Source organism: Hippoglossus hippoglossus, chromosome 14 (assembly GCF_009819705.1).
Source record: "Hippoglossus hippoglossus isolate fHipHip1 chromosome 14, fHipHip1.pri, whole genome shotgun sequence".
NCBI classification, from domain to species: Eukaryota; Metazoa; Chordata; class Actinopteri; order Pleuronectiformes; family Pleuronectidae; genus Hippoglossus; species Hippoglossus hippoglossus.
The window spans coordinates 16,001,390-16,027,379 of NC_047164.1; the positions used below are offsets into that span (position 1 = coordinate 16,001,390).

The window sequence follows — 25,990 nt, forward strand, 5'->3', positions numbered from 1 at the left end:
AAAAGTCTAGAGGACCCATTTTACAAACCCAACAGGAATTCAGCCATTTATTTGTGCTTATTTTTAAAATTGTACATACGTTACAGGGATAGTTCACTGAAAAATGAAAAACCACTCATTATCTACTCACCACTATGCAGATGGAGGTGCGGGTGAAGTGTTGAGTCCACAAATCACTTCTGGAGTCTCAGGGGGAAAACTTTGTTACAGCAGAATCAAATACAATTGAAGTCAATGGTGACCTTTTCTTCAGACGTAATAAAACAACAGAAAAAACACAACATGCCGCCATACTGCTCGTGTGGTGTCTTCCAAGTGTCCACAAGCCCCGACATTCATATTCGACTCGAAACAAGGTCATCTACACCATGTTTTAAACCTAAAGGTCGCAAGTGCCAATGCTAGCGGATTTAGCCACACGATGGTGTGTAAAAACATGGTGTAAATGACAAGTACAAAGTTTACTTCTGAGATTCCAGAAGTGTTTTGTGGCCTCAAACACTTCACCCACCCCTGCATCGGCATAGTGGTGAGTAGATAATGAGTGAACTTTCATTTTTGGGTGAACTATCCCTTTAAGCCTATATTGACCGGCGATGATACAGAAGTGGTTGTAACGTCACTGCACATCTTCCAATCGGCCTCAAACTTGACATGTATGATGATTCACTAGGTAAACAAACCCCAAGGACAATATTTGGGAGGTGAGGCAAAATGGCTCAACAGCACCACCGACTGGAAACAGGAAGTAGTCCTTCTGGTTCAAACGTCATATTCGTCATTTTCAAAGGCGACTCCAGACCTCATAGCTGAATTGTGAGACATAATTAGCAAGCATTCTCCAGTAGCACCCGATGGATGCAGGGACACGCTCTAACATCCACCCTGAATATTTCTTAGTGGGCGTAGCAGCCTCAGTGTGTGACTCCCCCACTGCCGCCAAGGTGCGAGGGCCCTTTAATACCTGCTTGCAGGTCCAGTTATTATACTCATTATTATTAAAGAACAATCCATGACAAGTATCTATGGGTTAATTGTGGACATGCAAACTTTTAAGTAAAACATGATAACAATCATTTTTTAGATTGTTTAAAAGGAAAATTCTTCACTTTGAAAATTTAGAGGTTCGATATTCTCAAAGCTTTGAATGTGTCCTTTAGCTCAACATTGATCATTTTGGTTCAAGATACATAAATAAGGAGAGAAACATTGAAATAAACATTTGGTCATGAAAATATTTTCTTCTGTACAGCTACAATTATACAATACATTTACAGCAAACTTCATTTTTTTTACAATAAAGCAATGTGATGCCCTTTTTAAAATGTTGGTAAAACCTTATGCTACAGTAAAAATGACAGTGCATGATCAAGCAGCATTTACAGTAACAAACAACTGAGAATGAACTCAGGTTTTTCAGTGCAATTGTGGGGTTTTTTCTGCGCAAACAAGCCTCTGACCTTTCTCTATTTACACCTGTACATTTTAATGTCAATGCTGTTTTACAAAGTGCTTTTACAGTAAGTTGTTTTTGGTCCTCTTCACATATGTCCTCTTTGCTGGTGTTATTGGTTAATCTTCTTGCAACCCAGTGTTTATATTTTTTCTACAATGTATTTTCCATTGATGTCTTTGACTGCCTGACATCTGTCCACTCCATTTTGGTGCTTTGCAGTGCCTGGGTCTTCTTCTCATCCACCTGCACGTAATCCACTCTGTGGTCATCACACAGAAAAGGCTTCTGCTGGACAAATAGAGGGAGAAAGATCGGAAGACATCTTGATTTACAAATCTTGGAAAGTTGCATCAGATGCTTCAACATGACATCACGTGTATTGCATATAGTTTCCATTTTTTAGAATAAGGACTGATTTGAATAGTTTAATAGATACGGTTCAGTGGAGCTAATATTAACATGTGATTATAATTATATAATTCTCGAGTATGGTCTGCTTTTACTTTTACAATGTTAAAGATCATTAATCTGTGGTAATAGGTGCTCTCTCTCACCACCTCAGGCAGTGATTTCATCTGTTTGACACCCTGTGCTTGAAACAATAGCTTGTAGTATTTAGCTGGTGTGGGTTAAAGATAATTCCACTGGTGTCTTCAGAGGCTTCATTTTCAAAATGGTTCATTTCTGTTATTTATCTGAATGTAACAAACCTTCTGTACTGGAGAGGGGGATGCAGAATTGAAATCCAGGGACAAATAGTCAAGGTTGGATTTTCTCGCCCAGGAGTGACCGGCTCCATCGCATCCATGTTGCCTTGACTCCTGTCAGAGAAAGAAACAGATGAAGATCTGACTAAATAATTATTGGTCCCAGAAAGCTGGGTCTGAGATACTTGCAATTCTAAAAGCACCTCAATACATTATTAACCGTTACAAAGCTGGCAGGACCTCATCACTGTCTGAATAAATGTTGGCCTTTAACTGTTGAGGAAACTACTTTCCTCAACAGAGTCAGGCTTGATGACACATGACTAATGTGCTTTTCTTCAAACTTTATTCCAGGAAATTGCCCCAAATATGCACCATTATCAAGACGAGCCTTGTACAACTTCACACTGTTACAAATGCTCACAGCCTGGAGGGCCTTCACTGCGACTGCAGCTCGCTGATCAGAAAACTTTAGAAACATGAAATCACTTTTCACAAAGTCTTAACTGTGACCCTAGTACATTCTCCACTCACTGAGCGTCCCACAATTATAAGAATTATGTTGATATTATATAAGTACTCTACATAGATTCCCATAGAGTTTAAAGGGCAGTGTTTTCTTTTTTAAATTCTGAGGCCTAGATATAATTAAATACAGCTGGTCTTTATGCCATGAAAGTCAGACCAGTTCATGTTACATAACATCTTCCCAGTGCATTAAACGAAACAGATAAATAAATCTTAATTGCTCTAAATTCTGAACAATGTACAATAACGTTTTCTTTTAATCTCTGATAGAGAGAGAAAGTTGATGGCATTATTAAAATTACATGATAAGGTCTATATACAACATTAAGTGGCTTTCGTTGTGAATGTTGTGTGTATTGTGTAACATTTGTTTTCATCAGTGGGAATAGAAATGTTACCATTGTGTCTCCATCTCTCGCACTGTCTCCATTCTCAAGTTGTCTGTCAAGAAGTAAACAGTTCACTGAAAAGCTGCAGCTGCACAAAAAACAGAGAATCAAATCATCAGATTAGAAACCAGCAATAAAGAAGCAATGGAGAAACATTATCTTTGTGCTGAGTAAGCATATTTACATATAACCAAGGTAAATTATATTTGAATTTTCCTGAGGAAAAGGTTTTAATGAAGTCTTATTGTCAGCAAAACAACACTGGCACCAGCTATTACTCCCAGCTGATGGTCTCTAGACAACATCTAAATCTAATTTCGATAGTTTTTCAAAACATAATAAATGCTTGTTAACACAGCAGTAGAAAGGTCTTTATTTTTTGTTGGTATCAGTTGAAGATGTGAATTGTGATTTAAATCACATCTATATTTTCTAAAAGACGGAAAGGGCTATATTTGCTATTTTAACATGCTCACTTCTTTTATTGATCATGTAAATGTATTACATTAAGAGGTAAAGACTCCTTGGAAAAGGTTTCCTCTCACCATGATGCAGTTGTCATTCTGCTCAGAGGAAGGTGAGTGGGACATTCTGTGATCGTAGAAAGGCCCCTCAGGTCAAGAGGTGGGGGTCGAGCTGTGAACAAATAAAGTTCATAAATTGATTTTAATTCTCTGATGTGTCACAGAAAGGTTTGTTTTGGTCGAGAAGTAAAGATGATCGTGAGAAGATAGGTCTGCAAGTCTGATGTCTGCACGAATCCTGCACCGACATTTTCCATAAATTAGTATTAGTATTAGTATGTGACATCATTTTCAGTCATTTTAAGATTTAAGATTAAAGATTAAATAATCACTCAGTTTTCACTAAATACCAAAAATGTAACAGGAACCTATCAGGCCCATTGGGGCTCTCACCTCTCCTCAAACGAGGCTTGAGGTGTCGGTGAATGGGAGGAGGAGCGAGATCTCCCGGTTGACACATAAGTGAGCCGCCAGCCGCGGAGGACTCAACACTGAAGTTTGTGTCGAGGAAGCTGAACGTCCTTGGGCTCATGGGGATGTAACCGTCACATTCAACGGTGGGAGGAGGAGAAGTCATGGGAACATATGACTCATCCTGGACACATTGAACTAGTGTGGTGTTTAAACAAGGCTGCTGAAAGACAAAGGAGCAGGAGATCAGACAAGTCCACTATGTTGCAACGTGGAACATTTGCTAATTGTATTAGCAGATCTATATTGTGTAATTTTCATTTTATATATTAAAAAACAATTCTATACATTTTGATTTCTTAATTTGTACATTTTAGAACAATTACACTAGCACTGTGAGTGCTTAAGGTAGTTCCACCTCTTTGGAAAACAATTAGTCACTTAAGCACAATGAATCTTTGTATACGTTGGCCCGGTAAGGATCCACCGGGTGGAGCCTCCGTTGCTCAGGGTTGGAAGAATACATTTGTTCGCCCGAGTCTTTGAATTGGGACAGTCTAGTCGCGCCGCTGTGACGCAATTGGTCTACGAATGCAGCCGACGGAGGATGTGGCCCCTAAATTGAGACACAGCTACAGACTGTATATAAAGATGCATGATATGACCATGCTAAATCATCTTAATTGCCCTCTGGTGGCTGGCTGCAGTATAGGTCATTAACTCCGCCTCCTTCATGTTAGTGGATGGGACTTGGACCAAACTAAAAAGTCAAAGTACATGTCACAATACGTTTTTGTCAAAGATGTTTTTTGTCATTTTAGGAAGTTCTTATCACACTGATATTTGTTCAAGCACCATTTTTTCTGGTAAGTTTGGTTCTAATGTGATTCATGATTGACAGCTGACACTGGCTCATGATTGGTCGAGCACATGTCTCTACACTGGTCTCCACACCACGATCTGTACAGCGCAGACTCTGACTCCAAGTGACATCAAAAGCACATTGTTCATCTTTATATACAGTCTGTGGTTAGATCCCAAGGTGGCTCATAGTTGGACTTTTGTGAAATAGTTATTGGCTTTGTATCCAAGAATCCCATAAAGAAATGAATATCACTTTCATATCTTTGGCATGGGTCTGATTCTTCTCAACAAGATCTTTCTTGTTGATTTTCTTACCAAATTGAGACTCTGCCTCCTGTTCCTGATCAACCTGCTATCAGCATCTCCTAAAAAAATTAAAAAAAATTATAAGGATTATGTTTAATTTTATTGGATGCAGATTTGTTAGCTTCTGTACTATGTGTACTGTGAAGGGTTTACCAAATCTCAATTGGTCCAAGCTCGACAAGGAGGTCCTCCGGGGAAATAATGCAGCGTGCCTCGAGAAATGCCGCACACTCATCGCTCTCGGCTTGTGAGCCCCTTCATCACTCAGCTGCTCTGGCACGTGATTAGGCTTGGGTGGCAGCGGAGGAGGTGTTTGTCTGTCACTTGTTGCCTCCAACGATGGAGAAGAATACGGCCGGTCAAACTGGAAGACATTAGCGGCACAGTGACGTAGCGGAGAGTTCGACGAGGAAGGTAAAGCCATGGAGATGCATGGAGCACTGAAAGGAGGGTTGCTCAGCCTTCCATGGGGGAAGAGAGACGGGCTGTGGTTGGGATGAGAGCTGGATGGAGAGGAATCATTGTAGAGCGGTGAGGGGACGATGTCCTTGACGGCATCGTCTGACGACTTCTGCTCCAGTGAGATGTCAGAGTTTGAAAGGCTGTTGTGTCTACAGATATGGGGAAAATGAAAACGATGCATTTGTTAAGTGTGAACTTTTCCCATAATTCCACCTATGTCGTTGGTTTTACAGATTGTACATACCTGCTTGTGCTTACACTCCCTGTCTCACACTGCGACAGAAGGAGGTAGTCCAGGGGATGACCGGATTCTAGTTGGCTTGACACAGATGCTCGGTCAGAGCCGTCAGGTGACAGCTGCGGGGAGGTGGGGGTGTGAGGAAAGCCTTCCTCTGAACTCTCTGTGGAGAACAAGTGCAGATGGTCACAAAACATCTATCTACTAATTCCAGAAATCCCTGTCTGTCTGTGGCTTGTATATCTCGAGAATCATTCATTTTAATGGTTTCACACTTGGCATATATATTGTTAAGGGCCCAATGAAGTACACCACGGATTTGGTGCAATTTGGACATGTAAGACATTCAGTACATGTTCATGACAACAGGCGTTGTCGTGAAAACTGCAGCGATAACAACAACTGATTCTCCAGTTTGAGGTTCTGTGTCAGTGAACTTTGAAAAAAAACAACAGGTCAGCTCCTTGTGCAGCGGCGGTGGAGCAGCTTCAGGATTCTTTGGACTGAGTCCTGGAGCTGCTCTTTACTTGCCGCCGCTCAATAACAGCAGCTCACTTTTACAGTTTCGGGAAAAAAAGCTGCAACCGGGCTACATCACAGGACAAGGACACAACAAATTCCAAGCAGGCAGGTTTGGAGCGGGCATTACACTAGTTTCTGACATGTTACAACCACTGTGCAGTGATAAGATAACACCAACGTCTAACATGTCTCTCAAAGCCTGTACTCAAAGTCTCAACATGCTGCTGTACATGGAGCAGGTGAGTTTGAAGAGGTATGTTTTTAGTTTTTTTGCAGACACATTGAAAGCAGACACACGAGCCCTGTTCCCTCATTTGTTTATACTATCTCCAGTCTTTTCGTCTGGTTGGCTCTCGCTCAGAAATTTGTTTCATTCCATTTCACCCAAGGCCGCTGAGTCAAGGCCGTGCCTTCAGATCCATGTGTGTGTGTGTGTGTGTGGGGGGGGGGGGCATCCAAAAGTATTTGCATGCTCTCATGAAACATTGGCTTTCCTTAATAGATGTTCGTGCTATCTTGTGGTGGCAGACCGATCTATAATTTCCCTTTGCATTAAATATGAGATGCCATTTCAAAGAACTGTTTTGCAATCCAGGTGGGATCTACTGCTGCTGTCCTACTTTCTCTGAAAACTCTTAATTAATGCAACACAACTTTATTCTAGAGCGCTTCAAAAACCTACAGCAACAATCTGGGTCACAGACTTTAGGGTGTGGAATACAATACAGTCTTATAACTACTACTCTATAGAAACATGCAGGGCAGCGTATCAGCAACTTGGTGCCGTTGCTCTATCTCCTTCACACAGATGACAAAGCTCTAACAGAACTCTAACAGTCTCCTCACAGTATATCCCCCTAACAGTAAAAGGTCAAATAAGATCCTCCGGAGAGCAGATTGTTGAGTGATCATGTGGCAGCAAAACAAGTGTAGATATATAGAGAAAAGTAAAGAATGGTGAACTTTATAAAGGCCAAAAAAGCTAGATTTAAGTAGAATGGCACTCAGTAGAGAGAATACCACCAAGTTAGAACTTTTAAAATCAGTCCACTAAAGTTACATGAATTATTCTAAATGAAAATGTAAAAAAGGACTGTTTCTCTGCATAATACTGAAAGGTCTCAACCCAACAATGTCAAATGCCTTGAATTAATATACATTGTGTGGTTTAGCACCATACAAATAAAGTAAAACTGGATTGAATATATCTAATGTCAAATATCTATATACATGTGGTTTGTGTTGTTGATGAGCAGATATGTTTTGTCTCACATCGTTTTAGAAACAGTGTTGCACAGCACTGCACAGCTGCTACTTCAACAAGCACGGATCCCTCAGATTGATTGCAGTTAATGTTTCTCCTTTGAATTTATTCTCAAGTGCTTTTCACTTTGTAAAACAACAATCCGGTTGTGTGAGTGAGTCTTCATCACAGGATCTCTTGTAGGATCACACCCGACATAGAATAATTCCCTATTTAGAGCTGCAGGGAATCTTCTGATAAAAAAATAAAAATAAATCTGGCAATGGCATTCAATTTCAGTAATTCCCCAAGTTATGCCGTAAAGAGATTTTATAAACTTTACTCAAGTGGAAGACAAGTGAAAAGAAAATGTATTTATACCACCTGAGTGAGAAAGAATTTGGAAACACACCATAGTCTCGAGCAACCACGTGAGTTATCAGCAAAGAAAAATCAACCTAATGTTTAGTCTGTGATACTGTGATATGAAAATGAACGTTCTGACCTCAAATTAAAGTTTGAGTTTTACTCCTCCACTTCCTGTTGTGTAATAACCCTTTCTTCTGGACCAGAAAAGTCAATCTACCCTTTTACTATGTGATCTTCACTGAGACAGGTAGATACAGGTACATGCTGAACATCTTGACCATCCTGCATATTTACCTGCGTCCTCCAGGCTCCCAAACTGGCAGATTCGACTGATGCTGCTGATCCAGCTGTTCATCTCCTCCTCAGTTTTGGCCACTAGGTAAAAGATGCGAGATGAGGTCTTCACCACAAAGAGGTGCTTCCCGTTGAAGTCTCTCTTTATCCTGAGTTGCCCGTTCAGCATCTCCACCTCACACTCCTTCAGGTCGATGGTGCGGATCGGCTTCTTGGAGTTCTTACTCTGATAGTACTCCAGCACATCAGGATTACCACTCATGCGACCTCTGCGAAGCACAAACCAGCGCTTCCTCCACGCCTGAGGGAGACAGGGGCAGTTCATCCTGGAGTTAGTTTCAACTTAGATGATCAAATCATTCATTTTCAGCACAGTGATTCATTAAACAAAGCAGCCCTGCTTCCCCCCCCCTGACTGCAATTAGTCATGAGCAGTCATGGGAATTAGATCACAGCTCCTGCTCACAACAGCTAACTTAGCAACTTTTAACTGCGTTTTTTTGCTTTTGATATGGTCAGTAAGCGGAACTTCAACATTGCATTTCCCAGAAGTGTAGAGAAGAGGAAGTTCAGTGTATTTAGAAGAAAACGTCTAACATGAGCGAAAGAGGTATTCACTTACTCCACCTCTTTATACTGTCTACTTAATGAAACCCCAACACTGAAACTGTTGGCAGGTATTAACAGTAAATAGCTGCAAAGATCTGCATTCAGTATGCGATGGCCGAGCCCGCACTGCATAGAGTCATATTGGTGACAAATTAAAACATATATATTCTTGATTAATAATAATAATTCATAATAGTAAGGCGGGATGTTTGGGTGTACATATCATTTCACACTTAACAACACAACACTTGTGGTTTTCCCTGCATGTGGTTAATCTGCCCCTGCACAAGTCAGTTGGTAATTTATGTGTTCATACCAGGAAATGGTTAGACAGGCTTACTGCCGACAACATCGCCAGGTTTTAAGAGGAAACCGTAACCAGTCAGATCCTTGAGATGTTTTGAGTATGAAAAGTTTGAGAAATAAGTTATTTATAAAAACAGGTGCATCTAATGTAAATTGTGAATGTTGAAGCTGAATGGTTGTAGCTTTTGATCTTTCAGAAACATAAATCAAAGCAAGTAAATACCGAGCAAACCAAAAAATCTCCCATATTTTATATTGCGCTCTTCCCCAGCAGATTAAGTTTTGTTTATTGTCATCATGTGGTTTAAGTAGAAAGCTTTGAAAACTTAGAAAAACTCCAGAAGATGAAATGTGGTTGAAAATTCTTGTAAATTGATCTTAAGATGTTTTGCAAACATGAACTTTCATGCTCAAACTGAGGTACTTTAACTAAATGGGTTTTACTTGATTGTTTTTCGCCATTACTTATGTTACATTTGCCATCACTTTAAAATTATGTTTTATTTCATCTGCTGTTTTTGATTTTAGATTTTGTATTATATAATTTACTATCTTTGATTTTAAATTACATTGTATTAGTTTGCCTCTATTCTTCGATTTTGTCTTGCTTTTGTTTGTCCACTGTGCAGTGAAGCACTTTGGCTGTTTTAGAGGGTGCTATATAAATAAAGCTATTATCATTATAAAGTATACATTATCTAATATGTACAATACTTTGAAACTAAACTGGCTTTTATATACAACAAACATTTTGACTGATGACATCATTAAAGCAGGGGTTATACTTTTAAAATAAATTATGGCTTTGTTCTATTCAAATGTCCCAGTACACAGTGTGACAGTGAACCAGCAAACCAGGGCCCTGACACTGAATTTAATTTTTAAATATTTAATAATGACTTAATATTCAATGCTGTGACCTGCCTAAATGTTTTCTATTAAAAACAGCCTGCACATGTGCAGATTGATATTGATGTCAACATCCACTCTCACAAATGTTATACTTATAATATCGAAAATGCTGAATGTGAGATATTAGGTGTCAAAATAGCCATCAACATCAGTTTGTATGAATTCAATGAATGAAAAAAAAAAGGCAAAAAACATAAGAAAACAGTAATCACCCACAGTGGATGCACAAGGCAATATTTCTGTTACCTCCAAGCATCATGAGAGAAACTGATATATCAGTGTGTAGTGTAGAGCTCAATATGTAAGCACTTGTTTGCAAGTGCCAACTCCGCCAGCCACTGTAGTGGAAGGGTCACGGCAGATGACCGTTAAATTTACATTTGTCCTGGCAGTGAGTGGAAATGCAATGTTGTTGGAGAATGAGACCATTGATGTTGTTTCAGGTCAGGGTTTGAAGTGTGTGGATACTATTGACTGCTGAAGGACAATAAAGAAGCTGAAACCAAAGTCAGCGAACCAAATACTAAACAAACACTTGATTAATTCCTTTTTTATATTTGATTGTATTTTAATGGCCAAGAAACATTTTACAAAGATAGCTGAAATTTCCACAATGGCGCGCGCCTGCAGCTGAAATTTGAATATTCAGTCAGATCATGTCCCAGTCGTTACAACTGTATAAAGAGACCTTTCTTTACTTTGTCCTCTGCTATTAACAAGATCTGCATGGTGTGTGAGAACAAGTTTCTATTTCCCGCACCAAACCCCCAAAAGCCCCATCATCACATACGCACGTTCACCCCCCCCCCATCCTTTTCTCTGCGATGGTGTTGATAAACAGGCCTCCTCCACCCCTGTTTGCACAGGGGAAGTGCAAACAGCCACCACAGAGCCGGACTATTTCTGCTTATAGGTCTGAAGTGTCTGACTGCTGCTGCTGACACTGCTTTCCATGTTTCACAATACACACGGTCATCACACAAACACACACACACACGCACACGCGCACACACACACACACACACACACACACACACACACACACACACACGCACGCACGCACACACGCACACACAGAGAAGAGCAGAGTGAGTGGCCGACATTATCACATGACCCCGACAATCACGAAACAGTGAGGGCTGTATACCGTCCATGTAAGCAATTATATATACTTGCTGTAAAGAGTAATTTCCATGTCTGCCTGAAATACATTTGCAGCTTGTGACATATTGTTTTCATCCTAATATTTGCACGTTAATAAGTATGAAGTGTCTCCACGAGCCACAACACAACAGTGAGGTGTTTTAAATAGAAATGAGGAAGACGACATGAAGGAGGCTGAATAACAGCTCAGTTTAACAAAAGCATGGAAGCCGTCAGTGTGCCTCTGAATCCTTATTCCCTCATCGTAATACACACACACACACACACACACACACACACACACACACACACACACACACACACACACACACACACACACACAGGCACACAGGCACAGCAGCACAGCAGCACAGCCTGGAATTCCCATAGAGGACATATGCAAGTGTCCGGTGTGCACTCCTACTCACAAATCTCTTTAGTTTCTTCTCTGGGGGGGATTTAATGAGCCAGCCGGTGCAGACCACATCCCCAGCACTCATCTTGACAGCAAAGCGTGTCGTCCTCACGACGGCTGCTGCTGCTGCTGCTGCTGCTGCTGCTGCGAAACTGAGAGCACTGCGAAGCATATCCTGTGTTCTGCTCAGCCCAGCCACTCCAAAAGGAGGAAGTCAAGAAATTGATCACACTGACAGAGAGAGAGAGGGAGAGACAGAGAGAGAGAGAGAGCGAGAAGGGGAGGGAGACAGAGACAGAATTAAGTGTTTATTTTCCCAAAGAGCTCAGGGGCAAGCGGATGGAGCTGTTGGCCTGTGGGGAAGAAAAAACATATAATGATGTTTGACAGGTTTGAGGACTCAGTTGTTTTGACCTATAACATGCACAGGCTGGGATGGAAATCTGTATCATTAAGGTAAAGTGCAGTGATCTGTCCTCTGTAAGGTTTTTTTATTCTGAAGTATCTGCACATTGATTCTGCAGTCTCCACAGCAAAGAGCAAAAACCTTTGTGTGTGATTCTTATACACATAAGTGAGCGTGTAAGGGAGGGGCTGTCATGAATTAGAGCCAAGAAATTGTCTTTGGCTGGAACCTGTTCCTGGGAGCTGCTGAGCCTCGGCCACAGGTGTCTGTTATCTCAGGGACAAAGACGCCAGTGAAACAAAACAAGGAAGAAATAATGATCAAGGAATTTGAAGTGCACGTGTCACTCAACTGCATATGAGGTATACATTTTTGTCCTTTTCCCGCACAGAGTCATATGTTGTCCAAAGATCTTGTCTTGAGGTTTGAGTAAAATACAACACAAGTGTATCTTCCCCTTTCTGTTGAAGTGTTGTATTTATTTGCCCAATGAGGTTTGTGAACTCCAAAGAAAGAAGAAGTGGTTTTAACAGCGTTAAACCATAACGTGGTTTCTCTCAGGGCTTCTATAACTCAGGATGAATTTTCTTTTTAACTCTCCTCTTTGACCCATTCTCTGCTCAGGGGATCAATACATTATGGGTTATGCTAATTCTATATTTTTGTATGTGCTGTTTTTACACGTTTGTATAAAGGCCCATCAAGGGATAGACATCGCGAGGATGCATGGACTATAAATGCAATCTATATGTGGATCATATAACATCATTATCAGTCCCTCAATCTAATATAAGGGAACACACACAAAACAATGTCTGTCATCAACCTATCTTTCATTGTTTTGAGAGAAGAGAACTCATAACTTCCTCTTGACCGTAAAAGCGTTGGCATCCCACAAATCGTCTACATTTCTCAGATTGCAATTTTCGACAGATGAGGTGCTCTGAATTTAACTGCAGAAGAAAACACTGTGATATTTTAAAATGTGCATTCTGCAGTTGATCGCAGTCAACAATAAATACTACAAACACCACGTGTCACCCCTCCTGAGGTTTCTCGAGTAACCACCAGGGGGCGACATTAATGCCCTAATCTATAACGTTAGGACTGGGTACATTTCATACATCATTACTCAGTGAGTACCCAGGGAGGTACTAAACACTATAGTGCATTACATTTATAACACACTCAAATGAAAATACAATTCCAGGGACAAAGATCATGTGAAAACCCCAGGCCATTAGGCTTTTTTATTTGTTCTACTTTTTGCCTTGTTTTTTTCTGAACATATAGATAATAAATCCCTTTCATAATTAGTCTGAATGATTTCAGTCATTATTATGTTCTATTGCTGTGTGTCGTGCCTAAAATCCTTCTTTTGACCGTGTTGCAGTGGCTGCAGTGCAGGTTAAACAAACAGCAGAGGGCAGCAGCACGCCCTGGCTACACGTTGTCTACAGCAATGTGGAGAAGAAGAAACGGGATTACGACAGTCTCCAAAGAGCGTTGGAGGAAAAGAGCCGGAAACCGCTTCCACTGGATGTTACACCAAATAAAACAGAGATTAAATGTCATCTTACATGTCTGTGATAAGAACTGTACAGTGTATGTCCACAATTAAACAATTACAACCAAACACTGTCCAGTCGTGTCAGACTTTACGAAACGTGTGTTCACTACTGTCGTTAACATTGACAGCGCCCGGGGAGCGTCGCCATCTTTCTCTGGAAGGCGTTTCCCCTCTTTGGTTTTCTTGGGGCGACCACTCTCGCGCGTTTAAATTCTCTGCAGGATTACCCATGACTCCCCTCGGACGTATGACCTGTCTCTGGCCTTGACGTTTAGCGCGCTGCTGCTGCTGCTAGTCTCTGGGAGAGTGTGTCCACAGACAGCGAGAAGCAGCCCGTGCTCCAGACCGACCTCCGTCCTCCTGCCACCGGGAACAGACACCGCGGAGCCACGATGCTGACATGTAGGAGCGTGTGGAAGAAGCTCACACCCTTAGCCAGAGCCTCTTCAACGCTGTGCCGGCTCAATGTGAGGCGAGCAGGTCAGTCCCTCTCTGCACTAACTTCATGGCTGCTCCCAGATCAGACACGCCGCATGTAACAGTGTTAATGACCAACATCTTGGTTAAAGGACCCTGACCGCAGTTCACCTGGTACTAAGCTAACTGAGCTAACTAACACCTGTGCAGAACTAGCTAACTTTGATAAGATTTCCACTCACTTGCTATAAGTCTTACCTGCAGTCTCCCAGAAAGCAACACTAATGAATCATAATAATAACAATAATAATAATAATAATAATAAAACTCAAGTCATTTTCAAGTTCCTACATCAAGTTCAGTGCTGGTTTGTACTTGAACCTGTTGGGTGTTAATACAATCTGTATCCAATCATGGAGCAATAATCAATAACATCTAAATGTTGTCTGAATAGTAAATGTCATCAGTGACAAAAGGTCATGATACATTGAGCAGCAAAGTGAGAAGGTATAATATATTATTGGTCGACCTGAGATTTGGAAAGGGGGTGGCTGAGGGGTAGAGTGGTCGTCCTCCAACCAGAAGGTTGTTGGTTCAATCCTCAGTCTTGCCCATCTGCATGCGTAAGTGTCCTTGGGCAAGATACTGGACCGCTAAATGGAAACTTCATAGATGTTGAATGCACTGAATGTAAGTCGCTTTGGACAAAAGCGTCTGCTGTCACGTAATGTCATTCCCTCCTCATAAATAAGAGTTTAAATTGAAATCCTTCACTCAACAGCAAAAATGTGTCTTTGGACATGAATAATACTAATTTTGTGACATTAATCGTGATAATTGGTGTTGACTAATGTCATTTAAAAAAATATTAACATCATTATTTGGGGCCAGTCCTCCCCCGTCAGATTCCACCGTGCTTACATGGATCACGGGGGTTGTTTCTTTCAGTCCGTTAGTTACATGCCTGGAGGTGTCTGGAATGTACAGTGATGACGAAAGGTAGCTCAAGAGAGGGGGTCGATCATAACGAAGGTTCTACCCTCTGAAGCCTTAATAAGAGTGTGCGGTTGTACTTGTTGGGTTATACCAAATCACTTAACGTGTTCTTCACATGTGTGTAATGCATGGCTCTCTCTGGATTACATTTTGTGAGCGCTGAAATTAATGCAGTTTTATCCATTGATGGTTTTTGTGATGTTTACTGTTTCCAGTGTTAAACAATGGCGGACCAGTACGTGTACCAGCAGCTAACATGTCCATCGGCCCTTCGGGGGGAGGAAGGGAAAAACAGGTGTACGTCGCCCTGGTTGGAGCAGCCACCCTTGTTGGGGGAGTATATGTGAGTTATGACACGAAGTATATGCATCAAGTCTATGTTTAAAATAAGCACGTTGTCTTTGGTGTTAGAGCCATTGTTTATTTGGCAGATTTCAACCAGACGATCCTACCCTACACTTTCACTCCTCAAAGCTAACGGTCATCACTGGATCTGAGTGGCAGATTTGACCTGTTTCATACAGTGATAGTGGAACTTGTTGTGAGTAACTTTTTGGTTTGGTTTTAACAGACGTACAGAACTGTGACAAGTGACCAACGTAGATATAAGGAACGTCTCGATGACATTTCATCCAGACCGCTGAATTTATCCACACAACAAACAGCCGTACCACTCAAGGAGTCAGAGCCGTCTGGTGAGCAATTGTTCTTAATTGATGTTATTATTCCACTGTCATGTCATGAACAATTAACAGTTTAATTTCTTTTTGTTGTTTTGGTTTCAGCTTCCGAAGCCACTGAAACAGCTGTGGAAGCCACTGAGACAGAGCGTGAGTTATTTCTGTGATTTCTAAGAATATATTATCTTAATGTTGACAGATCAAGCTCCACATCTCTTAATAACTTAATAGGTAGTAAGACTGAACTGTCATGATGGTGAAGAAAGAGCTTATGCATTAGTTGGTTTAGCTTTCTGTTTAAAAATGTAGTTAAATGTCATATGCAACAAGAATGGGCTCTGAATCAGCTGACTCAGCAGTGCACTGTTTAACTTCCTCTTTAGTGCCACATAGACAGCAAATTATGAGACAGCTGAACTTTATTTAATTCATGATTAAATTGATTCTTTTATCTCTGATCAGTTTTTGAATAATTTTCTGAATGTCACATAACATGTTAAATATAATTCTACTCTACACTAATCATTTCATAGTGTAATATTGGATGTTTATTTTTTCCTCAGCCGTTGCAGAGCCAGAGCCTGAGGCAGCTCCTTCACCAGAGGAGCCGATCCCTCTGGCCCCTGAGGCTGAAGCAGCAGCTCCAACTGAAACAACTGAACCTGTCCCAGGTAGTCTGCACTCGTTACTTAACTCCTAAATGAATGAGTAAAACATGCCTCCTGTGTAAACTTTGTGTATCAACTAAAACGTTGTAGCCAAAAAAAGTTTAATTGCATTCAAAATGGGGAATTCTGCATTTCATCACACGTTGAACACATTGTACTTTGATGAGGAATTGGGTGAAAGAAATGGCGACACCAACTGGTTGGGTGAGGTTGGTGCACAATAAGGGGGCTGTAAAACACCTGTTTGGTCACTTCTCTTTTAACACTGCCCATAATTATCCCACATCAGCATAATATGAAATAACTGGTTTATGATGACAGGGTTTATACATGAGGCACTCTGGACATTCACAACATGTGTTGTATTGTCAGTGTGAGAAGGTTCCTGCCTGAACTGTGACTTTTCCTTCTTGTTCCATGTGTTCATTTAATTTTTTCCCAACGTCTTCACTTCTCAATTATGCATGTGTCGTTCCTCTGTTTATTTCACTGGATGTTATTTATTTCCTGTCCACTCACATTGTACATTAACCCATTTACAGTTTCAGTATAAACGTCCCACACTCACATATTAACCTTCACTCTGAACTGTAAATAATTCAGTTTTTGTGAGACAGTGTTTTGAGTTTTGTCCGTATTTTCTAACAATATTGTTTGCTCCATTTGTGTGTGTTGTTGTGTTTGTTGTATTTCAAATGGGACCCATCCTATCTGGCATTTTCTGTGAATGTGTCATACTTTGTGGAACTTTTCCTGGGATCCTACTCAAAATACATTATCTTACTATTAACTGAAATGTGATAATGTTGTACATAATTGGAAGCTGCCCTTTTACAGTGGACTGCATTTTCTCGAAGTACATGTGAACAGTGTGGTATCACAAGCATGTAAAAACAGCAGTGACACTTTGATCAACATATTACTTCATACTCTGCTCCTTGGTAATATTTATGTTAAATTATGTTAAGTTTCCTCACTGAATATTGGAGAAAGGCGCTGTTTTTATTGATTTCTACACTTTGACATTACTCTTGAACTTCTTGGGCCTGGTTCTGACAACTGAGTCTTTCAGTTACACATTGCTCACAGGAGATGGTACCCATTCACCATTGTCCATATTACAAATCAGTGAACCATCAAACTCATTTTGAAGCTGCTATTTTAAGGTAAAAAAGTTGCATAGTGTTGCAACGTAAGAAGCATTTAACCAAAAAGTACTTGGTATAATGTGGTATATGTTATATGTAGAAGGTAACTGGGCAGCTTCCCATTAATATTGTGATGGCATGCTGCTTTTCCTGGGGTAAATTCATGGTTCCTGATGGTCCTCCACTTTAATAATCTCTAAAGAATTTAGTCTAAACTCAATTACCTCAACAGCAGATGAGCCTGTGGTAGAAGCAGCACCTCCAGAAGAAGCAGCAGAGTCTCCTGCTGCACCTGTAGTGGAGGAGGGTAAGATATGAGGAGACGGGACACTCTGATCTACAGCTCAGATAAATATGGATATTATGTATTAGCACATTAAGACGTTTTTGTTTAACTTTTACTGCTATGCTATACTGCCAGAACCAGCACCCCAACCTGAGCCATCCCCAGTTGAGCTAACAGAGCCACCTCCTGCACCTCTAGTCGAGGAGGGTAAGATATGAGAAGACAGGATAGTCTAATCTGCAGCTCAGTTAAATATGGATTTTACGTATTAGATATAGTGCAGATTAAGTTATTAAATAACTTTTACCATTATAGTGCCAGAACCAGCACCCGAGCCGTCCCCAGTTGAGCTAACAGAGCCATCTCCTGCACCTGTAGTTGAGGAGGGTAAGATATGAGTCGACATTCTGATCTACAGCTCAGCAAATACAATTTTATGTTATTAGCTGTAGGGCACATCTTAGGTTATTTTGTAATTTTTGCCGCTACACTGCCAGAACCAGCACCCCCAACCGAGCCGTCCCCAGTTGAGCTAACAGAGCCATCTCCTGCACCTGTAGTTGAGGAGGGTAAGATATGAGTCGACATTCTGATCTACAGCTCAGCAAATACAATTTTACGTTATTAGCTGTAGGGCACATCTTAGGTTATTTTGTAATTTTTGCCGCTACACTGCCAGAACCAGCACCCCCAACCGAGCCGTCCCCAGTTGAGCTAACAGAGCCATCTCCTGCACCTGTAGTTGAGGAGGGTAAGATATGAGTCGACATTCTGATCTACAGCTCAGCAAATACAATTTTACGTTATTAGCTGTAGGGCACATCTTAGGTTATTTTGTAATTTTTGCCGCTACACTGCCAGAACCAGCACCCCCAACCGAGCCGTCCCCAGTTGAGCTAACAGAGCCACCTCCTGCACCCGTTTCAGAGAGTGGTAAGCAGACCTGTGCACGGAGGCAGTGAATTTCATTTACCACCTCTGTGGGTTTTACTTTGTTTTAACCACTTAATGATCCGGTCACACTAACAGAACCTACAGCAGCAGCAGAAACAGCCGAGCCGCTTGCAGCAGAGCCAGCCGAGGCTCAACCTGAAGTAGTGGCAGAGAGTGGTAAGACAACCGTCCAGCATCGGTTGGAGCAGGGGAGCGGCCCGATTCTTTCCCCCATAACGATAATGTTAATTTCAAACACCTTTTCTCTCTTTTTTTTATATTTTTAACATTTCTTTTTCGTTACAGCTTCTGTCCCTGCCTGTTCATGACTCCTTCACATTGTTTGGCTTCTTGTAATGATAATGGTTAAATTCACTCACATGAAAAATTTGATTTCTTTTGTTTACCAGGTGCATTTACTCCTCAAGTGTTCCGTGTAATTCATAGATGCTGATGAACTGTGTCTTGTCTCCTGCTTTTGCTTATTGCCTGTTTCTCTCTCCTGCACGCTCTTTTGCTGTCACTCTTAGTTCAAACTCCAGCAGTGGATGCCACACCTGCCCTTCCCCAGGTGCCCTCACACGCCCCCTACCTCCTTATTGGTGGGGGTACTGCCTCTTTTGCTGCTGCCCGGTCTATTCGAGCCAGAGACCCCGGTGCCAAGGTCAGTCACATCTCTGATTTCACCATCGAATCCAAACTCCAAATTTAGTTCATTACCCTCAAGGTTTTACCGGAGTCTCAGTTAACAACATTAACTTTTCTGGGCTTGTTTTGCTACCAGGTATTAATTGTGACTGAGGAATCAGAACTTCCGTACATGAGACCACCTCTTTCTAAAGAACTGTGGTTCTCTGATGACTCCAGTGTGACAGAAACTCTGCGTTTCAAACAGTGGAATGGAAAAGAAAGAAGGTGTGTTTCCGTTTCTTCTGTTGTGTTTTTTTTACTTCTTTTAACCGACCCTTAAAACTGATTTTTCTTCCTCCAATGGTCACAATTTGCACAGTGTCTTGCTTTAATACTTTCTTAATTTCTTAATACTTTTAACTGGTTTATTTGACATCTGTAGGTGTATACAGGTGTATTTGTTTTTACTAAGAAAACAGTTCAATCATTTTAATATCTTTGTTTTTATTTTCCAGTATCTACTTCCAGCCTCCATCATTCTACATTCAAGCAGAAGAATTGGCAAGTGCAGAAAATGGTGGCGTGGCCGTTCTCTCTGGTAGAAAGGTGGGTTTATATTTTTCCTTCAACCATCACACACTACAGTGGCCTGACTTTATAATTATAAATAGTGCTAATAATAGTGGTTGTTAGCAGTTGGATAAACTTTTTTTGCAGATCTAATTTTCCTCTTTTAAATTATAATGACTCAGATTTTAAATAGATGCTTTAATCTATTGTAGGTGGTTCACATGGATGTGAGAGGAAACAAAGTGAAACTGGACGACGACACTGAGATTTCCTACGACAAATGTTTGATTGCTACAGGTGAGTCACTGTAAATGCATTTGTTACTGCATGTGTCTAATCTTCATGGAAACTAATGTGAACTTTGCTCTTCAGGGGGTGTGCCAAGAAATCTACAGGCCATTGAAAGAGCAGGAGAGGAGGTGATGAAGAGGACGACTCTGTTCCGCAAGGTCAGTGTTTAGCCACAAGGGGGTGTTAGCTTGGTTTCAGGTTAGGAATTTCTGGCTGATAGTGCAAAGTAGAAAGGTCTTATAAATGTGGGAGTAATGGTAAAGGTATGACATGATGGAAATATTATTATGAAATAAATTACATTTTGTTCTCCTCCGCAGATTGATGACTTCAAATCCTTGGACAAGGTCTCCAGAGAAGCCAAGTCCATCACAATCATTGGAGGCGGCTTCTTGGGCAGCGAGCTGGCTTGTGCCCTCGGCAGGAAATGTAAGACTCCTTGACAAGAAGAGAACAGAACAGATGATAACCCTGATGTTTAACAGAAGTGAGTTGTTGCTCTGTAGTTGGCTCATTCATTCTCTCTCTTTCCAGCATCTGAGTCTGATCTGGAGGTGATGCAGATGTTCCCTGAGAAGGGCAACATGGGAAAAGTTCTGCCTGAGTATCTGAGCAATTGGACAACTGAAAAAGTCAAGAAAGGTCAATGTCCATTTTACTTCGTAGCTTATGTGAACTTCCTTTTATTTAACTGGCAGGATAGCCAAAGAAAAGAGACAGCTTTCCTTTATGTCTTAACTTATCTTCTTTTTTACCAATAAATAACATTATTCTCCCTTTGGTTTTCTAGAGGGTGTTCAAGTCATCGCAGAAGCTTTGGTGAAGTCTGTGACTCTCAAAGATGATAAATTAGAAATCAAGCTGAGGGATGGCCGATTGGTGAGTTCAGATTTCTGCACATGTGCAACGTGTCTCAGGAAAATAAGTTACTTATTTTTTTTGGCCTTATCCCCGTAGGTGAAAACTGATCACATTGTTGCAGCCGTTGGCCTGGAGCCCAATGTTGACCTGGCTAAGTCAGCTGGTCTGGAGGTGGACTCGGACTTTGGAGGCTTTCGGGTCAATGCAGAGCTGCAAGCAAGGTCCAATATTTGGGTGGTAAGTTAAAGTTCACAAGGTAATTGAGGTACGCGGTCAAGATCGAGAAGAATTGTGTTGGAAAATATAAAAAAAAAATTCATATTCTTTTTCAGATCATCCTTCCACCAGTACTGTGACAGTTATGATGTGTGCTACATTACATGCACTACGTCCATTATTAACTGACTGGTTTTGAGTTGATTTGGAAATTAGAAAGCACGTATACCTATAATAAACATGTAGTTAAAATGATCACTATTTGTTTAAGCAATTTTGCTGTTCATGTTGAACCTTCATTTGCAAAGCTTAAGGTTAAAATTTGTGAATTAACTGTCATGGAGTCAATAGTTTAGTAATATGACTCACCCTAGTTTTTCTAATTGGTCAAATACTTTTATTTAAACATTGCAACGGAAGTTGACCAAATATAAATACAGAAATTGAAGAAAAAAAATGAAAAGGTTTTTAAAGTTTAATGTGTTTTACTTAGCAGATCCAAGTGAGCTGCAAATAAGTTTATTTATTAAGTGTAGCACATGGAGAGCTGGATATAGTGCCCTCTTCAGGCAAATTCAAGTCATGTTGCCAACATAATACACCTCTAGACATGTAGTATAGTTACATCTCTTCTTTTGAGTTTAGTTTTCAGTTTTTCAGTTAAAACTTCTCTGTAACTTTTAATCTTTTTATTTTAATTCTAATCCAAGCCATACTTCCTAAATCCCTTGTGTCTCATCTCAGGCAGGAGATGCTGCATGTTTCTACGACATCAGACTGGGCCGCAGACGAGTGGAACACCACGATCACGCTGTTGTGAGCGGTCGACTGGCGGGAGAGAACATGACAGGAGCCAACAAACCCTATTGGCATCAGTCTATGTTCTGGTGGGTATCAGACTTCTTCTACTTCCCTGAGTATACATTTAAAACACTCCCTAATGAGAGCTGCAGCTGCAAACCATGAAACCAGCTTGAATTGATAATTAAGAAAGATATTTTTGTAAGCGAGAGCCAGTTTGAATTGTTAATGAGCTTAAGTCCAGATTCATAGCATACATTTAAATAAGTAGGCACTGGAGCGGCATGTACAATCCTGTATATGACTCAGATTCGGTCCTACACAAACATGCTCGATTGCTTTCCTCCTAAAACTCCTTAAATATTTAAAACGCTTTTAGAGGACATTGAGAGGAGTTGCCAGCAGAGGGCTGCAATACTCAGTCAGGCATTTTTCAAGCTTATTACACATGTACTAACGCTTTCAAAAAAACTACTGATATGATAACATGGGGAGTTGAAGGAGTTTGCCAAAAACTGTAGTACAGTGTGGATTGTGGCCCTAGCTAGAAAGACTGCTGCTGCGACTGCACGTTTTTGGCATCTGGTGAAATGTGACACTGCTGCGTAAAACATGGGGTCATTGCCGTCCAAAAAAGAACCCACACACACACACACACACACACACACACACACACACACACACACACACTCACGGCCATTAGTCAAACTATCGTGACTTACACACCAGCATATGTAGTCAGATATTATATTGATGTTCCCATCACAGTGTCATAATAGGGCTGCTGTAATGCCTCCTGTGCATTTACGCACAAAATCTCATCAGGATTCAGATGATCCTATGTGATGTACACAAACACGCACACAGTTTTAAAATCTATTGGAGAATCAACTTGAGCAAAACCTTTTAGCAGAATGCCTCTTCTAAAATTGATGGGTATACATAGGATTTGACCTTTCTGTTTTTGCCCTGTGAGTCATGTTCGATGTCAAGAACGTGCTGAGAACTGAGAAGCTCTTTCACCTCACTGTTTAACCAGGCTTACATTATGCATGTATGAATAGAAAGAAAAAAATCGCTGTTACACGTTGCTCCCAAGATGTGAAAAACAATAAGTACTTTAACTTTAAGGATATTTACGCCGTGAAGTTCAATGTGCGTCACAATGTTGCCCAGAAAAGGTGCAGCATCAGCGTCTAGACTGCCAAAATGAAGCAGAAGAAGAAATTGTTGCATTTCCCCATGAGTCATGTTTCCATCAGTGCCAATGAGAACTAGAACCGATAAAAACCTGTGTCGACTGCATTTGACCAGGGAGTGAATGCTGACAAAAGCCAGATGTTGGTGGGTTTTTTGACCAGTGAAAAGGGGCTTTAGATATCATGTTTGCTTAGAAAATGTAGTTGATAGCACATGGACAAATTTACTGTATTAATGCCATGTAAATATATATTGGCTAAGCCCTAAAACAACATTAGAATGTGAAAATAAGCAATTTAGGGTTTTCTTCAGTTCCATTAATCAATGAAAGACAAAATAAACAAAGAGAGAATACTTCTCACTCCAAAGGGTTTAAATCGCATAATTCTCTCAACATGTTTTCAATCCTCGTGTGTTTTCTCACAGGAGTGACCTGGGGCCTGATGTTGGCTATGAAGCCATTGGGATCGTTGACAGCAGCCTGCCAACAGTAGGAGTGTTTGCCAAAGCCACTGCCAAGGACACACCTCGAGCTGCTACAGAGGAGTCAGGTAGGAACAGTCACATCTCTTTAGCCCTAATCCTATGAAGCAAAAACAAACAGAGCGATTTTTAGGACAAAGGGTCAGATTGAGCTTTTCTCATTAAATGTGCTGCAGGAACTGGGATCCGCTCTGAAAGTGAAACGGAGGAAACAGCCGTTAGCCCAGTGGCCTCTTCCACCCCTGCCCCTGCTCTGGAGCAGCAAAATGACAACTATGGCAAAGGGGTTATTTTCTACCTGCGAGACAAGGTGGTGGTGGGCATCATCCTGTGGAACGTGTTCAACAGAATGCCCGTTGCAAGAAAGGTACGCACTGTTCAGTTTTTAATAAATACATTGTGTTGTGTTGCAGATTAATTGGATTAATAATTTGTTTTTTTTAATGTAAAATGTCTTTTTGTGTGTTATTTGTAGATTATAAAGGATGGAGAGGAACATGCTGATCTGAACGAAGTGGCAAAGCTGTTCAACATCCACGAGGATTAAGATGTTCAGGGCTGATGCTCGTTATGGGAGGACAGTTCCGCCTCATGTGAAGCCTGAACTTTGGCAGCCATTGCCACACTGTTTATGAAACAACCAACCACGCATACAAAACGATACGTTCAACATCATGCCTCTGAAATATTTTCACATTTGGAATTTGTATGTGCTGCATCTGTTTTGTTGTTCTTTCACTTGTTTGGTTCTATTCAGGGAGAAATCACAGTCTCATGTTCCCACTACCACCAAATGTGTGTGATTGTATATCCGCTTTCCCCAGCAGGCAGAAAAAGTTAAATAATGGATAATTGTGTGATCAGAGCAGCTCGTTGTGGGAAGAGCTGCAATAAAAGCTATTTTTAAACTGGAGTGATCCCCTTATTTTCAGACACAAAAGTGGACCTGCATTCTGAGCTGTGATTTTTCTTTTTTTTGTCTTTCTTTTCTGGCTGCTAAATTCTGTGTGGCCGAGCTCATGTGTCCTGAAGCGTTTGAATCTGTGATTACTGTTGGGCAGATTGGTGACTGGACCTTAAAATTGAGGGGAGGTGGTGCTAAAGGTCTAACCTCATCTAAAAGCACTTCTTGTGAAAGAGAGCGGACTGTATTGTGTAAAAGGCAACTGATTACCATACCAGTACATTTTACAATGTATGGCATTACAATCTAAATAAGAAGATCCAACTAAAACATTAAATGAAGCTTGGCCTACTTTTCCTATCTGGAGGTTAAAATGTTCAAGCATGAAGGAACATTGTTTTTTTCCTGCAACTGAGGGCTCCTTGTTATTAGTAATGTGTTCATGTTTCATATTCCTACACATTTCTTATCTTATTTGACACCGTGGGCTCCGGAGCGAAGTGTGCAACAGCCTCTCAAGTGTGAGGCAAACACGTGCAGCCACAACGTCCCATCGCTTCCTTTGACATTAATTTTACATGAGTAAATGGCCGGACTGCCTCCCCCTCTGTGTGGAGGAATAAACACGAGCGCTCACATTTATATGGGAATTTGACTGGCGATCTGAGGATGAAATAACTCGACCAGAAACTTTAGACAGCTCTGTTTTATGTCCTTTTAATTAGAATATAATTAATTGAATGCAACAACAATCTTGTTAGCTGGATTACTTTTCTTGTTGGTCTACAATCTGCAGTTTCATAAGATCCTGTGATTAAATTATGTTCTGTAGTTGATTCTTAGGAAATCTAAATTATAAAATCTATATTAAAGATCTGTAGATGTATTCATGATATATTTTATATATATCATATATATAAATAATTGTTTACTCGGCATGTTTGATCAATTATAAAACACCAAGATATAGAATAATATATATAGCAATCTAACTATGATAGTTTAAAATGAAGTGTGCTTTTTACAATTTCTTTATTCATTTAATTTTCTGCTTTGAAATTTTACATCTACGATTCAAACCCCACATTTTCCTGCTCATCTGATGCTGTCATGACGAGCGATGTGAGGCCACTCTGCCATGAAAATGCTCCTGTCTCTTTAAATGTTCTTGCAGTTATTCCTTCAGCATGCATATGGCCATAAAAAAGAGATAAAGCTTGAAGTCATCCACA

At 40.7% G+C, this 25,990-nt stretch overlaps 2 protein-coding genes and 1 long non-coding RNA gene across 14 annotated transcripts; 1 reads left to right on the plus strand and 2 right to left on the minus strand.

Moving 5' to 3' along the window:
- Window positions 1-1,221: 1,221 nt before the first annotated feature.
- On the minus strand, window positions 1,222-11,925 carry gab3 (GRB2 associated binding protein 3). 4 transcript variants are annotated; one of them, XM_034607081.1, is made up of 10 exons: window positions 11,712-11,925; window positions 8,314-8,614; window positions 5,892-6,048; window positions 5,339-5,796; window positions 5,195-5,244; window positions 3,998-4,238; window positions 3,626-3,716; window positions 3,090-3,168; window positions 2,167-2,277; window positions 1,222-1,744 (listed from the first exon to the last, which is right to left on the minus strand). In XM_034607081.1, the coding sequence occupies exons 1-10, from the start codon at window positions 11,868-11,870 to the stop codon at window positions 1,607-1,609; spliced, it is 1,785 nt and encodes a 594-aa protein (XP_034462972.1). In that variant the 5' UTR covers window positions 11,871-11,925; the 3' UTR covers window positions 1,222-1,606. The 4 variants fall into 4 exon arrangements, with proteins under 4 accessions (XP_034462972.1, XP_034462975.1, XP_034462974.1 ...); XM_034607084.1 differs by having other exon boundaries at window positions 1,222-1,741; window positions 3,998-4,235; window positions 11,712-11,924; XM_034607083.1 differs by having other exon boundaries at window positions 3,998-4,235; window positions 11,712-11,924.
- Window positions 11,926-11,937: 12 nt separating this feature from the next.
- LOC117774563 lies at window positions 11,938-22,860 on the minus strand. The gene is made up of 3 exons (XR_004616104.1): window positions 22,846-22,860; window positions 15,131-15,133; window positions 11,938-12,259 (listed from the first exon to the last, which is right to left on the minus strand). It is a non-coding gene; the product is annotated as an uncharacterized LOC117774563 (long non-coding RNA).
- aifm1 (apoptosis inducing factor mitochondrion associated 1) lies at window positions 13,881-24,767 on the plus strand. Of its 9 annotated transcripts, none has more exons than XM_034607069.1 (25): window positions 13,881-14,154; window positions 15,303-15,430; window positions 15,659-15,782; window positions 15,873-15,917; window positions 16,331-16,438; window positions 17,816-17,890; window positions 18,005-18,076; window positions 18,185-18,256; window positions 18,367-18,438; window positions 18,549-18,620; window positions 18,731-18,802; window positions 18,899-18,979; window positions 19,333-19,466; window positions 19,587-19,717; window positions 19,948-20,038; window positions 20,215-20,299; window positions 20,375-20,451; window positions 20,614-20,722; window positions 20,828-20,935; window positions 21,084-21,172; window positions 21,251-21,391; window positions 22,115-22,257; window positions 23,798-23,922; window positions 24,031-24,221; window positions 24,330-24,767. In XM_034607069.1, the coding sequence occupies exons 1-25, from the start codon at window positions 14,067-14,069 to the stop codon at window positions 24,399-24,401; spliced, it is 2,505 nt and encodes an 834-aa protein (XP_034462960.1). In that variant the 5' UTR covers window positions 13,881-14,066; the 3' UTR covers window positions 24,402-24,767. The 9 variants fall into 9 exon arrangements, with proteins under 9 accessions (XP_034462960.1, XP_034462961.1, XP_034462962.1 ...); XM_034607070.1 differs by having other exon boundaries at window positions 18,737-18,802; XM_034607071.1 differs by lacking the exon at window positions 18,367-18,438 and having other exon boundaries at window positions 13,882-14,154.
- The last annotated feature ends 1,223 nt before the right edge of the window (window positions 24,768-25,990 follow it).